Source organism: Pisolithus orientalis (assembly GCF_024613125.1).
Source record: "Pisolithus orientalis strain OTSU chromosome Unknown F5J12scaffold_36, whole genome shotgun sequence".
NCBI classification, from domain to species: domain Eukaryota; kingdom Fungi; phylum Basidiomycota; class Agaricomycetes; order Boletales; family Pisolithaceae; genus Pisolithus; species Pisolithus orientalis.
This window is the reverse complement of record NW_026260817.1, coordinates 325,225-342,726: the sequence shown is the minus strand read 5'-3', so window position 1 is coordinate 342,726 and position 17,502 is coordinate 325,225. Positions and strand designations below refer to the sequence as shown.

The 17,502-nt window shown below is 46.2% G+C and overlaps 3 protein-coding genes across 3 annotated transcripts; 1 reads left to right on the top strand and 2 right to left on the bottom strand.

Annotated features, from left to right (window-relative positions):
- Nucleotides 1-233: 233 nt before the first annotated feature.
- F5J12DRAFT_914934 (uncharacterized protein) lies at nucleotides 234-716 on the bottom strand (the record flags this gene model as incomplete). The annotated part of the gene is made up of 1 exon (XM_051749136.1): nucleotides 234-716. The coding sequence occupies exon 1, from the start codon at nucleotides 681-683 to the stop codon at nucleotides 234-236; it is 450 nt and encodes a 149-aa protein (XP_051596719.1). The 5' UTR covers nucleotides 684-716.
- Nucleotides 717-14,335: 13,619 nt separating this feature from the next.
- Nucleotides 14,336-15,017, top strand: F5J12DRAFT_785389 (uncharacterized protein; the record flags this gene model as incomplete). The annotated part of the gene is made up of 3 exons (XM_051743235.1): nucleotides 14,336-14,411; nucleotides 14,455-14,642; nucleotides 14,820-15,017. 3 exons carry the CDS (start codon nucleotides 14,336-14,338, stop codon nucleotides 15,015-15,017), a joined length of 462 nt encoding a protein of 153 aa, XP_051596718.1.
- A 1,791-nt stretch (nucleotides 15,018-16,808) lies between these two features.
- F5J12DRAFT_896134 (uncharacterized protein) lies at nucleotides 16,809-17,501 on the bottom strand (the record flags this gene model as incomplete). Its single annotated transcript, XM_051747918.1, has 1 exon — nucleotides 16,809-17,501. The coding sequence occupies one exon, from the start codon at nucleotides 17,499-17,501 to the stop codon at nucleotides 16,809-16,811; it is 693 nt and encodes a 230-aa protein (XP_051596717.1).
- Between the last annotated feature and the right edge of the window lies 1 nt (nucleotide 17,502).

Here is a 17,502-nt window from a genome sequence, read left to right as displayed (position 1 = left end):
CCACCCACTCACTCGCCTTCCCGTCATCCGTGTGAACATGAGCTCGAGAATGATGCCGACACCCATCATTCCTGAATGAGAGGGTCATGCACCACCACTCGACAGTTCTGATTGATCATAATTACCACAATGTTATTATAAATCCCCGATCCAATGAAGGTTCCAGCTACAAATCTCACATATCCTGAATAACGACCCCAAAGACCACCCGCCCATCACAATAAATGTTTGCCTCAATAATTGATGCCATCTATAGCCCCAAAAATCGCGCAACGAGTCCACATTCCATGGTTCATAGAATACAGGAGGCCACTGTGCAGGGTCTTGCTGCAACACAGCGATGCACTGAAGAATGTGCCGAGGTTATAGATCGTTTGCATGAGTGCATAGATGGAGAATCCAACGAAGATAGAAAGGACACTGGATCGGATGTATCGGATCAGAGGGGGAAGTGTGGGGTCAAAGATAGTGCCTCCACTTAGGACGGTGAAAGTGTCAGGCGAAAAAGCTCGTACGGCAAGCTGAATTACACCACAAATGAAACTGTGGAACAAAGTGGAGAGGAAGACGTATATTATGAACCATGGGCGTGAAGTGGGGCGTTTGTCAGGAGGGAAACGGAAGCTCTTGGACCAGATCCAACCGACACCGCGCATGTTGGTGGAGAGGTCAAGTGCATCCATGAGAATGGATGGGGAGGAACCAGAAAGTCAGAGGTGCCGTTTGAGTGGGTCCTTTTGGAACGTCCATTCCAGCATACGGATGACGAAGGTGAACATGACGAGCTATATTAATAGATCCAACATCGGACCCAAAGATGATGTCGGTCAGAGTAAACATAGTAAACATGATGTGAAGGGGGAGAAGATCGCTCATACTGCAAAATCAACATTCAAAAATGTCTGCTGGGGATTCCCACCTGTAATATCTACGTACATGGCAGCCCAAAAAGCCAAGAGAGCAATGAGTGGCTACAATGCTATATGCAGCATATGGGTTCTGGGGAGAATGACCAAGAGTGCGATGACATGATAAGCAAGACATGGAGGTAGTATGTATGCAAAGAATGTGCAGGTGTTGAATGGGAGTCTCTCTGCATCAGTAGACCACTTTGTGAGCTGGTAGTCCTAGGGAATCTGTCCAGTGCTGGACAGCTCTGGACAGCTCTGGCCAGCAAAAGTGATTTACTGATGTGACATGGGTGGGACATGGAAGACATTGGTAGTGTTGTGAGCAGTCACCATGCGTTTGATGCCAGTGCTCCCAGTATGTCTACCTCAGCTCCATTTGCCACCTCTCCTGCATCTGCCACCCCCACCATGTCTACTACCTTGACCACTGGTGAATTCAATGCACCTTCCATGTCTGCTGCCACCAATTCCACCTCTACTGCCATCACTTCTGGAGAGGATGAAGGCCCTTGATGTGACATTTCTATGGAACCCCCCCTCCCTCCCTCATCACTGAGCTCCATAAATTTGGAGACATTTTCCTTTCAAATGCTCTCCTCCCCTGGCCACCTGACAAGTGGCAGTACTAGCACTGGCAATCTGAGGCCTCCCCACTCCAATGCATCAAGCCAGGGAAAGCATCCCTTCACTGAAATGAGCAACACTGACCCTGCTGTCAGATCAAATTTTCTGGAGCTCCCATATGCAAACACCATCTCCTCTGTTGACACAAGGCCTTCTGTGAAGAAGAGGGGGGGGGCCAACATAGGTGAACCACTTCCTGCAATGTCCATGACTGATGCAATGGTGATTGCTGCTGCAGGGTCCTCCTCATGCAACACTTGGGTAAAAGCACCACCAGAAGAGCCACCCAACCTGCTTCTGGTGACCTTGCTTGGTGCTGTTACCCAGCTGGCAGGCTCCATCAAATGTACAATGCAGCCAGCTGAGGAGCAACTGAGCTCAAAGAAGCAGAGTGCCATTCATATTGTGGAGGAGGAGCACAATGATCTGAGTATTGACCAATGTATTTTGCTTTTCAAACTCATCGGGAAGGATGACTATATTTCAGATGTTTTGACACCAGTTAACCCTGACCACTGCCATGCATATATCTTAGATTTACTTCAGAAGCATGGATGTAGTTTGACTGCTCCTATGATGCATAACACCATTGATGATAGTTTGTGACTACAATTTACATGTACCTTCTGTCATGTTTCACTACATCAATGTATCAATCTCATTTGTTTTGGCAAACACAGTAAATTGCAAGAAATGACTACTACAATCAAGATTCCAACTCATCATCATTATCATCATCCAAATCATCCCTCTCAACCTCAGCCCCTTCATCCTCTGAACCCTGTGCAATATGATTGTAGTCCCTCTCCCTGATGATATGTTGATAATCAATCCACATTGCTTGTGCAATGCTATCTTGCATCACTTCAGCCTTGATGTCCAGCACATCTTGATTCTCCCAGTCTGCTTCTGGATCATCATTGATCACACTCCCACCACTGCCAAACATCTCAGATCCTGGGATTGGACCTTCAGTGGGATTGCAAATGGAGATGAAGTTGTGAACAGCACATAGCATGCTGGGAATGTGTGCTTGTGTTTCTAGGTCATATTCAGGCACTAGAAGCAAGATATGAAATTGTTGTTTGAGCACACTGAAAATTCATTTGATGGCATTCCATGTGGAGGCATGTCATAAATTAAACAATTCCTCTTTATTGGTGGGCCTATAAATTTGATCAGGCAGTGTTACTGTGATTTTAAATGAATTACATACCTTTGCTGTGCATGTTGCCATTCAGCCAGATGGTATCAGACATTCCAATAGGGAATGAGAAGCTCTGGTCACAGTGGGAAGCTGGCATCAGCAAGGAAATAGTTGCCAGGAGGGATGTAGAGGCCTTTGGTACACACATCCTGGTAAACATGTGCATCTGTAGTGGACCCCTCCCATCCTGTGAGTGCATAGGTAAAGAAAAGGTCAAAATCACATGTGAAAAGACAGTCTTGTGAGATAAAGCCTTTGCAAGTTTTGGAAAGTACCATGATCAGTAGCACTGGGGACTGCATGTATGTAGCTCCCATCTAAAGCACCTATCACATCCTTGAAAAATGGCCAAAACCTCATGTTGTCTTGAATGCAGGTGTGGATCTTATTTTCATCTGGGAGATGGATGTATCTGGTGTAAAATGGTGGGGTAGAAAATATTATCAGCATCTTGTGGAAATATCTGTGAAAAATCAGATTAAAAAAGAATTGAAAGACAATGGAAAACATACTGTGAAATTGTTGCATTTGAATGTTGAAACCATTCACCAACATGCTGAATAGTTAATCCAGTGACAGGACATGTACAAAAAGATAGTGGCTTGTTCCTCAAGGGAGATAAACTTGGAGTTTCAATGACCATGAGTGCACAACTCTACAATGAGTTCTGTGAAGACAGATGCATGCATTCCTAGCTCACAATGGATCCACTCTGGATGCCCCACAAGGAGTTCAATTACCCAGGCCTCACCCGAAAGTGCTGATGTATGGTATGGTTCAGGGGTCTTTCTTTGGGGTTGTTGGGGCTGGACAACAGTTGCTGCTGCACATGCAATAAGACTGAGAATCAATGTTATAAACTGGTAGAGCCACTGCCAAACTTCAGGTTGCTGAGGGTCCATATCAGTCAGAGGTGCTAGATCAGTAAGTTTAACAGTGAGGGAGGACTGTGCCCAATGCCTGATTGCTGATAGTCAATGCATACTTTGTGTAGTTCGCAATTCTTGCTATGGTCACTAATGCCATGTGTTTTTCCTTTTTTGTATGACAAAAGCCATGTGGCCATGACAGACTGCTGTCCACTGTCCCTGTGCTGTCCCTGTCTAGTCCCTCCTGTAGTTAGCTGTGCTGTGTCTGCAAGCTTCCCCCCCTTCTCCCTCCCTGTAGCTCTCCATTGAGGCTCTTGACATACCAGAAGATTTGCTAGAACTGTGAGATGATTTGCACTGATTGCACTGATCTCGGCTACATATGATCCAGATAAGGAGATCTCTGACTGATAAGGCCCATATCCTTAGCATTTTTGACCATTTTCAGTGTTTCCCTCCACTTCTAGGTAAGCCTATCAACCTGCTACCATGCTCAGGAGTGCACTGAGATCATTTCATTTCATTGGCTTTTTGGGTCTTTTTCTGTCCTTTTTTTCACTTTTTGGCTGCAATTTTGGTTTTTTTTGCAGGCATTACTTGGCCTTTCTCCATCCAGAAGTGCTTGGTGGGTACCTCCCATATTGGCAAAATTTGGCTTTTGGTTATACTAAATGCATTTTTCATTTCAGGTCATTTTTGGCATTGTTGCACAACTTTGCACACAACTTTTGCCCAAAGTTCCTAGGTCTCTGTCACTGGTGAGTCTATAGACATTTCTACAGTTTGACTGCATTTTTCGCTTTTTGGGTGCCATTTCTTGGGCATCATTTGTATAGGAAGCTTTGGTGAGTGTTTCACATCTATCTGGAGTTGGTATGGGTATTTTGGCCATACTAATGGATTTTTTCACATTTTTCAGACTATTTTTTCTGCATTTTTGTGCAATTGGTGCATAGTCTCTCCCCTTGCCCATCACTCATCCACCCCACTCATCAATTCCCCTGATTTTAGCTGCTGTTTTTGCTTTGTTGGGAGATTTTGACACTTTTATTCATCACTACATTGTTGGGTGGGGATTTCAGGCAGAACTCTCCCTGTCATCCAGCATGGCTCCAGAGAGCAGTTTGTACCTGCCACACTCACTCATTCAAACCTCTGGGCACAGATGAGGGTGCACTATCTCAACCAAAATATGCATCTTGGCCAGGATCCTGAATCCTGAATGTGATGAGTGGGCACAACATCTTCTGGAGATAGGGACCACTGATGGAGAACTGGAGCTTCCTCAGCACATGCATTGTGGTGATGACATGCCCTTTCTGATGCAAACCATATACTCAGATCTGCTTGCACTGTAACCACACCAGCAACTTCCTGATGGCTATTTCCTGGATCATACCATCCTGACCTCTAGGAATGCCCAGGTGCATGAGATAAATGCTACCATCTTGGAAACTGTGCAACCACAGGAGAAGTACACCTATACCAGTGCAGACTCTGTGACTGACCAGGAGCATGAGTACATCCAACCAGAGGTGTTGCACTCCCTGTCCCCCTCTGGATTTCCCCTGCACAAACTGGAGCTGAAGAATGGAGCACCTCTGATGCTGTTGTGCAACTTGGATCCCATCCATGGACTCTACAATGGAACTAGGTTGAGGCTGGTGAGATCCACACACATGGATCTTGGAGTGTAGAGTGTTGAAGGAGGATGGAGAAGGAGATATGGTGTTGATCCCCAGGGTTTCTCTTGACACTGGGCATTGAGGATTCCCCTGTGCCATTTCATCAAATGCAGTTCCCTGTGCACCTGGCCTATGCAATGACCATCAACAAGTCATAAGGGCAGTCAGCAAAGAATGTGGGGGTTGACTTGCACTCTGCAGTTTTCTCTCATGGGCAGCTTTATGTGGCTCTTTCACATTGTACTCATCCCAGGAGGATAAAGGTTCTATTCAGAGAAGGTCAGGATGATACCAATACAAGCAATGTAGTCTGGCCTGAAGTATTTAGACATCTGAACATATGATCTGTAACTGTGTACATATGTAATATGTGATATCAAATTGTACCACTTGGCTTGAAATGTGGGCTGGATGCAGCTCTTCCCTTTAAAACTCTTCCCACCCCTGCTGGTGTGAGTCAAAGTGTGGTTCAGTGGTGAAAACCAACCAAAACCAACACAAAAGACAAAGAGTGAGTGGTGGTGTGCCTATGCAGTACCTAGATGGTAGAACCTTTGATTTGGGTGGGTTTTTGCAAGCTACAACACTCAAGCATGAGTGCTGAGGATTGTGGGTGCTCCTGACAAAGAGGGAGCAAGAATGCAATAGAAAGCGGATAGGGTAGACTGCTGTCAGCCTACAGAAGGATGGATGCCAACTTAATTCAATGTCCTAAGCTGCACTGAGCTCAGGGAGGGCTTGGAGCAAAGTATATTGATGATAGACAAGGATAAGCAAAGTAGACAATAGTTAGACCCTTAATAAAGTCTCAACTATCAAAGCTGCTGAATGAATTACTGAGTGATGATAAAATGTGAGCAAGAGGGGCTCTCTGATGTCTCCTTTTTTTTGCTATCTAAGTACAGTGATTTATATACAGTACAGGGATGTTGCCCTTGGAAAACAAGGTGCAAACACTTGGTAAGTGATTGGTAACTGATGAGTAAGGAATGTAAGTGATGGGTAATCATCTTGGAAAGCATTGGTAAGCACTTGGTAAGGATTATGCAAGCCAAAAAGCAAAGAATCAGTAAGAAAAGTCAAAAGATTGGTAAGTGTTGGCAATAGGTGAGTCAAAGACAGTCAGAATGTCAAAGTATGAGTCAAGTGATGTCAGGAACTGGGAAAGCACACTGGAATCACATTAGGGGGAGGCTGTACATGTCACATCTCAAAGAGATCACTTCTAGGCCAAGGTGGGATGGCAGAGAGGCAGTGCTGATCTGATGCTGATACAGTACATCCAAAAGTGGACAGGGTGAGTCAGGTGTCAACAGGTGTCAAGCTTTGGGGGTCTGTTGGGTGACAGGAGCATAGTGGATTGCAACTTTCCCCCCCAAACCATCCTCTCAGTGAAGCAAATAAAAACTTCATGAATGATGCTCTGTTGGAAGAGAGGATGAAGGGGGAGTGTCTTCTGCTGTATCTTGCAATGAGGAAAGATGTGCATCATACTCATCATGGATGTGATCAGGGAGAGTGGAGAACAGTAGATTATACTGTAACTGTCACAATCTTGGAAGAATGATGGATGAGACTGGTATGAAGACATTGCAGGGAGCAGGGAGGAAGGATCCATATGCTTCTTGGACTGGAGAGACTGAAACAACCACATAAGACCTTTCCAAGTGAATGACAGACCTGAGGTGACCAAAGAACATCCTCCTAGAGGTCATACTGACAAAAAGAACATGCTGTCCAAGCTGGATGGGCTGAGAGGGTGCAGATGAGGGTTGGATGTACCAGGATGCTTCAGGACAGAAGCCGGTAGGAATTCCTGGTAGATATATGTATCCATGGTCCCTAGCAAAGGGGACAAGTGAAATGATTGGTGTGGAGGTGGCCATATCACAAGAATTTAGCAAAATGAGCATCTTTTGGAGGGAGTGCTGTAGAAATGTGTGGAGTGTGCAAATCCTTTCCAATTTTGGAAGGTAGGATTGTGTGGCTGAGCACTACAAGCAAGTGTGGAATGGTCTCGGTATCTGCAGAAATGGTGGAGATATGTCAAAAACCAGAATGCCATACTTGGGCACTTAAGAATTTTAACCAGTGCTTAACTTGCTCCCTTTCTTTTTCTTTGGCACTGACAACCCATTCTTGTGTGAGGGATGACTGCTGACATTTCTGGCTGTCCTTCTTTGCATGAGGGCTATGGTCTTCATCTCCATTCATCAGCTGTGTCCATGTCCACCCCACCAAACACCTTTGGTGTGTGACACTGGTGGTAGTGGGAGGCTGTGAAGCAGCCACAAGCTGAAGGCTCATATCAATTAGTAAGCATAACTATTTTAAATCTCCAATACCTCTCCACTTCACTCTAACCAACACACATGTTAGTCGATGTCAGGTGTTTGGTTGCTGAACAGGCTCTAATGCAAAGAAGCGGTCCAAGTCATGATGAAGGACAACACTGAAACCAATTCCACCTAGTAAATATGATGGGTCAGATGATGCACACTCATACCATTGTTTTTTCACCAAAGGGACTGTGTATGTTGAGGATGGTTGAGTGGCCCCAAAGAAACATGCCTTCATGTTGTCTCACTACCTGACAGGCAAGGTGTACAAGTTCTACATGTGTGAAGTATCTGGGGACCCCTACAAATGGAGGTTGTCAGATTTCTTTATGGAGCTTTTCACTTATTGCTTCCCTATCAATGTCCAGCTATGTCAGCAAGAAAAGCTGCAGGCTTGCTACCAGAACTCCAAAACTGTAAAAAATTACATGTATGAGCTGAACAAGCTCTGGAACATGATTCGGGAGACAGATGAACATGCTAAAGTCCATAAACTATGGTCTGGCCTCTGCAAGGAGCTCCAACAAGACTTGTGGCAGGAGAAGCTAAACATGGAGATATCTTTGTTGAAAAGAGTGATAGCAAGTGTGGAGGTACTCAAGATCGCCCAGTCTGTAACTGGAGATTATATCCCGAAGTCCCAAAGACAACAAAGCAAAAAGTGAGCCATGGCCAGTGCAGCTGCTTCCCCAGAGGAACCTGAATCCTCCAAGCATGAACAGAGACATCACCAGAGGAGAAGGCACAGGGATTATGAGCAGCAAAGGGAGGTGGCACCGATGGATGCTCATAAGCCCAGGGGAAAACATGATGGGCCTCCTGAAAAGTGGAAATGTGACACACCTAAGCTCAGCAAGGATGAGCAGGAGGGGCACAAGGCCAAGGGACTGTGCTATATCTGTCATCAGGTGGGACACTTCTCCTGAAACTGTCCAACAAGACATACCATGTCCTCATCAAACAAGCCCCCCAGAGTCACAAGCTTTGGGATAGATGTGGGCTTCAGTGATGTTGAATGTCAATGGCAATTAGCCAAATCCTTGAATGACAACACTGAGGTATTGTTGAATCTAATCCATGTGCAAGGACCTACCACCCATGATGATGATGATATCCTGGACCTGGAAAGTGTCTGGAGTGACAACAATAGTGAGAACATTGGAAACAGCATCACAATGGAGAATGACAACTTACCAGAAGGAACACAAGTTCATGTCTATTCTCACAGCCAATTCCTGGGTCACTGCTCCACAGGTCCCACACTCAGGCAACCCCTGGAAGAATGGGCTGTTGAACAGTTATCAGGCATATGCTATCCAGGTGATGACTCAAACTCACTGAGTACATTCATGGACACCTGGTTCCTAGTCTATGACATAGGAGATGGTCTGCATATGATCGCTGACAGCAAAAGGATGTCTTAGGTCCTGCAGATGCCATCACTGTTGAAACCAGCTTGCTGATGAACCCTGCCTTCAGACTAGACTCTTCATCAGTAAACCACTTTGTGTGCTGGCAGTCCTAGGGAATCTGTCCAGTGCTGGACAGCTCTGGACAGCTCTGGCCAGCAAAAGTGATTTACTGATGTTGGTACTGGTTCAGGAAGGATGAGCAGGCCAGAATGACAAAGTCTGACTTATGTCAATGGGATAGAGCTTGAACACAGTGATATGCACCTATGGGATGCCCAATTGAAGAGGCCATAGAGACCAAGCTGGAGATGTACAGCCTGCAGGTACTTGAAGGAGAGAATCAGGGATGCTTTGTGTGCATCCTTACAGATGACTTGACTTATGAGGTCTATGACTATGACACAGCCTTGTGCTTCGAGCTCCCCATGTGCAAACTAAAATCAGAAGAGTTTGATGTTGTGCATTGGCACATGAAGAGATTGCTCCATGCATGTGTAAGTCTTGCTGGGTCTGATCCCACTGAGGATGATGACCTGGGATTATCTCACCTATTCCAAGAAGATGACGATGCATCAAATGATGAAGGATGTGAGCTCAAGAACATACCATGTAACATGCTCCACCCACATGGCACCATTGTCAAGGCAGATGGCCACCTGACATTGCAGCACAATGCTGCAATCACAAAAGATTTCACATGTAAGGTTCCAAAGCTGCTAGTTGTGGTGGTGCATATCAATGGCCAACCTGTGTGAGCCCTGATCAACACTGGTTCCCTGGCAGATTTCATGTCAGTAATGTGTGCTGAACAATTGAACATAAAGAGAATCCCATTGGAAAAGCCCCTCACTATTCAGCTGGCTGTCCAAGGCTTGCAATCAAAAGTGAACTTCGGGGCAAAGGTATGCTTCCAGTACCAGGGAATAGACTGCAAGCGTCATTTTGATGTGATGAACATTCAGAACTATGACCTGATCTTAGGAATGCCATTCCTTTACCAACATCAGGTACTGGTAGGATTGCACTCACCATGCATGGTAATCAGAAGTAAAACACCAATGGAAATGAAAAGGCCAAGGCCTCAGGTCTTGGTCCTGGAATCCTGAGCAACCAAGGTGTACAATTACAGCATTGAGAAAGCACACCAATATCTTCAGGAACTATCAAAGCCACTCTGTTCAATGGTTGGTTCAACAGCCTTGCCCCAATTCCATGCAATCAACCATGAGATTCCTCTGATTGACGAGAAGAAAATATATCTGTGGAGACCATCTAAATGCCCTGAAGCATTACGACCACTCTGGACTGAGAAAAAGAATGCTTACCTGAAAATGGGTCAATGGGAACTTACAGCTGCCCACAATACATGCCCTATGCTGCTCATCCCCAAAGCAGGGGATCCTCCACAACTGCAAGTCATAGTTGACTTGAGGGAATGCAATAAGAACACCAGGAAATTGTTGTCCCCAATGCCTGACATGGACAGCATCCTACAATGCATGGCTTGGAAACCTTACTGATTGATAATAGACAGGGCTGATGTGTATGAACAGATACAAGTAGTCCAGGAACATATTGAGTGTACTGTGGTGACAACCCCTGATGGAAATATGGTCAGCATCATTGTGCAGCAAGGAGACTGTAATGCCCCAGCAACCTACTAGGCACTCATGAACCATATCTTTGGGGAATACATTTGGTCTTTCATGGACATCTATCTCAATGACATTATCATTTATTCTGATACCTTGGAGGATCATGTATGCCATGTTAAATTGGTGCTTCAGGTTCTCACTTGAGAGAAGTTGTACCTGAGCAAGAAGAAATTGTGGTTCCTTTGTGACAAAGATCCTTGGATGCATTGTCACCAATGACAGCATTAAAATGGACCCAGAGAAAGTTGACCAGATCCACAATTAGAAGGTTCCTTCCAATCACACCCTGTGCAAGGGTTTTATAGGGTCAGTGGGTTACCTCGCTGAAGACATTTACAAAGTGCATGTACCCCTGGGAGTGCTAGCAGAAGCTAGTGTGGAAACCTGTCCATTTAGATGGACATATACTGAACAATGAGTGTTTGATATGGTGAAGCAATATGTCACAGTGTGTGCACCTCACTGTCAAGTACTGCTAAGCTATGGGCCCAACTGCAATCCCATATGGGTGATGACTGATGCATGTGGGAATGGTATTGGTGGTGTTATTGCTCAGGGACTGGATTGGAAGTCCTCCAAAGTGGCTGCATTCTATTCAGCAAAGATGTCATCTGCACAGTGCAATTACCCTGTCCATGAACAGGAGTTGCTTGCAGGTGTCAAAACGATGCTGAGGCATAAGGATATTCTGCAGGGCATCCACTTCACCTGGGTGACCAACCATAAAAACCTGACATACCTGCTGGACCAGAAGGAACTCTCCAGATGGCAAGCACACTGGCTGGAAAAACTGGCAGAGTTCAATTTTGAGATAAAGCATGTCCTGGGCAAGGACAATGTTCTCCCAGATGCACTGTCAAGAATGTATGAGTTTTATACTCCAGGAATGATCTGCACCCTGAGTGAGTACCTACATCATGATGTGGAAATCGACTCCATGTCTCGAGACCACACTGAGCAGATCATTACCATGCCTGTATACATTGGAATCGAAGCACTTGCCATGTCCCCGAATGAATGAGGAATGTCAACAGATCAACCATCTGGGAGTGGATTGGTGAATGCACCTGAAGGATTGTCATCATCATCAAGTGTGCCCTGACTGATAATCCAAATTAGGCCACTGAGAAAACCACAGGACCAGTCTGTCAATGCTATGCAGACAGGTAAACTGATGGTGAAGTCTCATAGTCGATGGGATCCTCCTCCTCCAGCAGAGACAGATCGCCTGGAGACTGGCATGGAATTTGCAAGTCACATGAAGAATCATTTCACTCTCCTGGGCCCAGGTGAGCGAAAGAAGGGGGGGAAGGGTACAGACATACCTGCCTCACCTGAGAATGACCCCACCACATCTGCATTGCAGGACCATATGCAGAATGCACATGTGACAAACACAGATCAACCTGCTGCTGCCCCAGACAGCATGGATAAGAGCACAATGACATGTGTACCATTAGTAGTATATCCAGGACATGAGGGCCTACTGGAGGCAGAAAAGGACAAATACGACCAGGACCCTTTCTTTAAGCAAATCCTGAGTGATCCAAAGGCATTCAAAAACTTTGAAGTCACACTGGATGGATTCATTAAACTGAAGCTACAAGATCGCATGGTGTTCTGTGTACCTAACATCGAGGTAAAAGGTAAATGACTTCATGAAGCTGTGATCAATCAGGTGCATTCTATCCTCACCCACTTTGGCATGAAGAAAACAGTCTTGTACATATGGGAGTTCCTTTGGTGGGACACTATGGTGAAGGACATCACTGAGTTCTGTGTGTCCTGCTGAACCTGCCAACACAGCAAACCTCCAACACACAAGCTGTTTGGACTGCTCAACCCATTGCCCATCCCTTCACAACCATGGGAAGTGATTGGGGTCGATTTCGTAGGCCCCCTACCTGAGTCCAAAGACCACAATGGAAATTACAATTCGATCACTGTGATCATCCACTTGTTAACATCCATGGTGCATCTGGTACCAAGTAAAACAACCTACACTGCATGCAAGGTCATGGAATTGATGTTTGCTGAGGTATACAAATGCCATGGCCTACCTAGGGTGATAGTCAGTGACCACAACATCCTATTCACAAGCCTGTTCTGGATGCACCCTAATAGCTTGATTGGAATCAAACAGAAAATGTCCAGTGCATATCATCCAGAAATGGACAGAGCCACTGAACATGCAAATTGGACCATTAGGCAAATGTTGCAATGTTGCATCAGTGATAACCAGAAGGATTGGGTGTCATGGTTACCTGCCATCAAATTCACCATCAACAGTGCGATGTCCAAGTTGACAGGCTATGCACTGTTCTTCCTGAATACTGGACAGATGCCTCAAAAAATGATATGGGACATGCCTACAAAGGACAAGTACCCAAGTGTCAGAGCCTTTGCCAATAAGATGAAACTGACAATGATGGATGCTCACAACACAATAATGAAATCACATGTGAAGCAGACCATCAGTGCTAATAAAAAGCACCGAGATTGCCCATTTGTCAAAGGGGATCTTGTATACATGTCTACAAAGAACATTAGTCTCCCCAAGGGAACATCTTGGAAGCTCATACCAAAATTCATGGGACCTTACTGAATACTGGAAGATTTCAGGAACTATTCTTTCTGGATCAAGCTCCCAGATAACCTGAAGCAGAGGGGGGTGCATGATGTGTTCCACTCTTCCCTACTAAGGATCCACATCCCGAATGACGACTGAAAGTTCCCAGGTCAACAGGATGACCAGATACCTGAGTTCAGAGGGACCAACCATGAATGGGCCATAGATTGTATAATCTGGCACCATGGAAGTCATGCTGACACTGACATTTGAAGTACAGTGGACAGCAGGAGATCAGGACCTGGCTCCCATACAAGGACATTGCTCATTTGAAGGCACTAAGTGATTATTTCGAGGTAATCAGAGTTGATGGAATAGATACTAATTTGAGGGATGTGGGTGACAGGGACATGTTGGATGATGATCCCCAGGTATTCATTGGATACTTGGCACCACATCTGTGTGGAAGCCATAAAAATTGCCCATGCATGAGATGGAATGGTCAGGCCCCAAGGACAACCCCATCGCCCTGTCCACCTCACCACAACACTTCGCTCCACACACCATTCACACATTCCCCGCCATCACTCCACATGCACTGTTTCCTCAACAACCTCCCAAACAATTTACAGTATGGCTGCCCCTCATGCCAGCACCTGCTGACAGAACTGAGATCTGGGCACCAAGCACATCACTGATAAGTATCCTGCTTCTAACACCCCTAACAAAAAACATCCTTACCAAATTCAACCATCTTCTTGGTGCAAAGGGTGAGGTGAACAGAGTAACATCATCAAGAGGGACCTAGAACCTATTAAGCACACAATCACAGAAGTCGTTAATGACTTACAAAACTTATCATTCAGGACCTGTCCCCTACCTGCTCATACCAGACCAAACTTCATGTCCACCATATGCAAAACTGAAAAACATCAAGTGACAAAGTACCGACCTTTTCCTGGTCTGCAACCCTGATGAGGAAGGACAGGGAGATGAGCATGTGGTAATTCACAGGGAACAGGTTAAGACATACTTTGAGTACAACCACTCACTTCGACACAAACATGAGGTCGCCCTGGACACCCCCATGGGTATTATCATCTGTTCAGAGAAGTGCACAGCTGCGAAGCGAAGTCCAAGGTGAGGTTTGCTTACTATGAAGTTGATGACAGCAGGAACATAGTTGTGGTGGCTGAGGGACCATCCCCAACCAGACAGGAGGTACTGGGGAATGATGCGGACCTACACAGCCAAGAAGAGGTCACAGGTGGACAGATGCTCAGTAGCATTCAGATGGATACCATCAATGCCCTCCTGTGGGATACTGCTGAGCGAGTCAAGAAGCAACAGCGGAGGGCTCACCAGGGTTATGTCGACTGCTGGGAGCAATGAGACAGTCAAAAGTGAGAGGCTGAGCCTTATGGTAATCCCCTCCCTTGCAACACTTGCCTTCCTCGCATCTCCCAATCCTCAAGGCCTAACCAGAGATCACACAAGTCAAATGCTAACACCAATCCTCATGTCTGCAACTCCTATGCACCTGGACAGCTAGTTTCTGGTCCCAGTACCTTCGTCATCAACCACACCATGACTGGGGATGAGGGTTTTGAGGAGGACAAGGATGCTTTAGGGGAGGACAAGGATGCTTTAGGGGAGGACAATGATGTGGTTAGCCCAGAACACATGGCCAGTCATGAGGATGCACAGGGATTCACTGTGGGAAAACCCCCAGGGAAGTCCACATAAGGAAGGTGCTACTGCAAGTATGACTGGAGAGGGTACTTTGTACCCTGGAGGGGGGAATGTAGGGTTTCAGACCGACGATTGACAGTATGTTCCCAAGAGATGTTCGTTCACTTGACAGATCCAATTTGTTTCTCATTTATCTTTCTGATTTACTTGGCCTGTTCATCTGCATTGAGGTTTCATACCTGTCTGCTACAGTATAAAGGGATTCATAGTACATAGAGATAAGGGGACTTCCTTCCCTACATCAATACAGACCACAATGTCTGGATAACCATGTAGTGTGTTCTAAGGAAGATCTCTTGTGCCTGTGTGGCAAGTGTTACTACTTTGCCTTGAAGTCACACATGGCAATGGAGGTGCTGCACAGTCCCAAGGATATACAGAAGAGTACCCCCCTCAATTGAGGGCTGGTCACTGGTATGAGCCAGGGTGCACACTGTTGACTCTTCCCCCACTTACCTTATTCCTAAATCATGTATATTGAGCACCATGAGCATTGTGCCTCATCAGTCACCCTTCTGGGGTAAGGGCAACTTCCATCATTGATGGATAGTCCTGCTAATACCTGCTCAAATATCTGGCCTGGGATGGGTCACAGTCAGAGTAGCAGCAGCCCTCTGATGAGAACTTACTTGTGCTGCTCTCCATGGGGACCCCACCACCCTTTTATCTGAAGAAGTTTGTGGGGTTGCAGAGGGGAAACCCAGAGAGGAATCTGTAGGGAACCTCAGTAGTCTGTCAAGCTACTTATATTGAGTATAGTACCTGTAGGGAACTATACAAGTTAGTAAGGGTATTCTATCTATGTAGAAGTGTACTCACCCTCAGTAGTCTGTCAAGCTACTGAGGGACTAGGTAAATTTTACTAGTGTATGTGTGCGCTCTAATCGCTTATGTAAGCGACATGATCACGTGCCTAAGTCCAAGTATGGACAGGGGTCATTTCACTCCAACACTGGCCTCCCTTGGCCCTGATTCTGTGTCCAGCAGGCATGCTCATGCCTTGGCTGTCTTAGTGCTGGTAGGCCCTGTCTCCAGCCTTGTTGTGCTCCCTTTGACATCTCCACTGACTGGCTGGGAAGTTTCAGTGCCTCTGTGCACTTCTGGCTCTCTACTGTCTTCAGGTGTGCTCTCAAGCATGTGCCAATGTATGTAGAATTCTTGTGGTCTTGCCAGTGCACAGTTGCACTCATTTCACAGTGTCTTGACCTCTTGCATCTCACTGGACCCCACTGTGTGCTGTTCAACAGCTGTAGTACCAATTCCTTCCTTCAGGTGCTCCTCTGGTGTGTACTGACACCTACAGGTCTTGTTTGTTATTGCCAATGTGCAACCCTGCTCGATGTGCAGTCCTGCACCTCCAGGTGCACTGCTGTGCAGCTCTGGCATGTTGAGGGTGTCTTCATAGGTGTACTGAGTTGCAGCCATGGGTGGTGATGCATCCTCAACTCCATGTGAGCCAGTGTTGCAACCACTACTGCTGTCCTGGTCATTTTCAGCCTTGACTGGCTGCACTCACACTTTTGGTGCATCCCTCCCATTCTCAACTGTTCTGTTGCTGACCCTTGATACTTCCAGCATCTTTGTAATTGTGCACTGATGGCTCTCACTACCAGCTGACTTGTTTGTGTGATCTCAAAGATCCTTTCCACTGGTGTTTTGGCCATTTGCATAGCTGCTCACATTACCACCATACTCCCCCTCAAGCAGTACTTGTCCCTGCTCAGTTGGTGACTCCAGTATGTAGTTTGTCATAGGGGGTTTAGGTTGACTGTGCTCTGTAGGCATTCATAGTAAATTCTTGGCAGTGTGCGCTTCCATTTGAAGAGTTAGGTCTGGCACTGGCTCAATAGCCTCACATTTGCATTGCTCAGCCATGACCTTGGGTTCAGCATGCCCATCTGACTCCTTGCAGCTCATCTCCCCCACTGCATGCTGTTTAGCAGCTGTAGTGCCAACTCCCTCCTGTGGGTGTTTGGCTGGTGTCTGGAGACTGATTGGTGGGTCTTGGGCACTCATGTGTGTGCTTCTCTCATGTGCATGGTGACCAGGGTCACCTGTATTGTGTTGCAGTGTATCTGTGCTGCCACCTGTGTCCTTTGTGTTGCTGCTGGGGTTGTCTACATAGTGTTGTGGCACATCTGTGCCACTGCTTGCACACCTGCCATCCCACTCCCCTTTGAGCTCTGTTCTCTGAGTTTGGGGGTAGCTGGATGCTCCAATGCTTGGTAGTGCTTTCACCTCAACAATCCTGGCCAGCCTTTCATTGTTGGCCCTTTCCAGTTGTTCATGTTCTGGCCTGTTTGATGTGTGGTGGATCTCTGTGTCCCCACCATCTGCCTTGAGGTTTGCCATCTCCTTGGCTGTGATATCCTGGCCATCAGTCTCATCTGTGGCTTCCTCACTGTCACACACCAAAGGTGTTTGGTGAGGTGGACATGGATACAGCTGATGAATGGAGATGAAGACCATAGCCCTCATG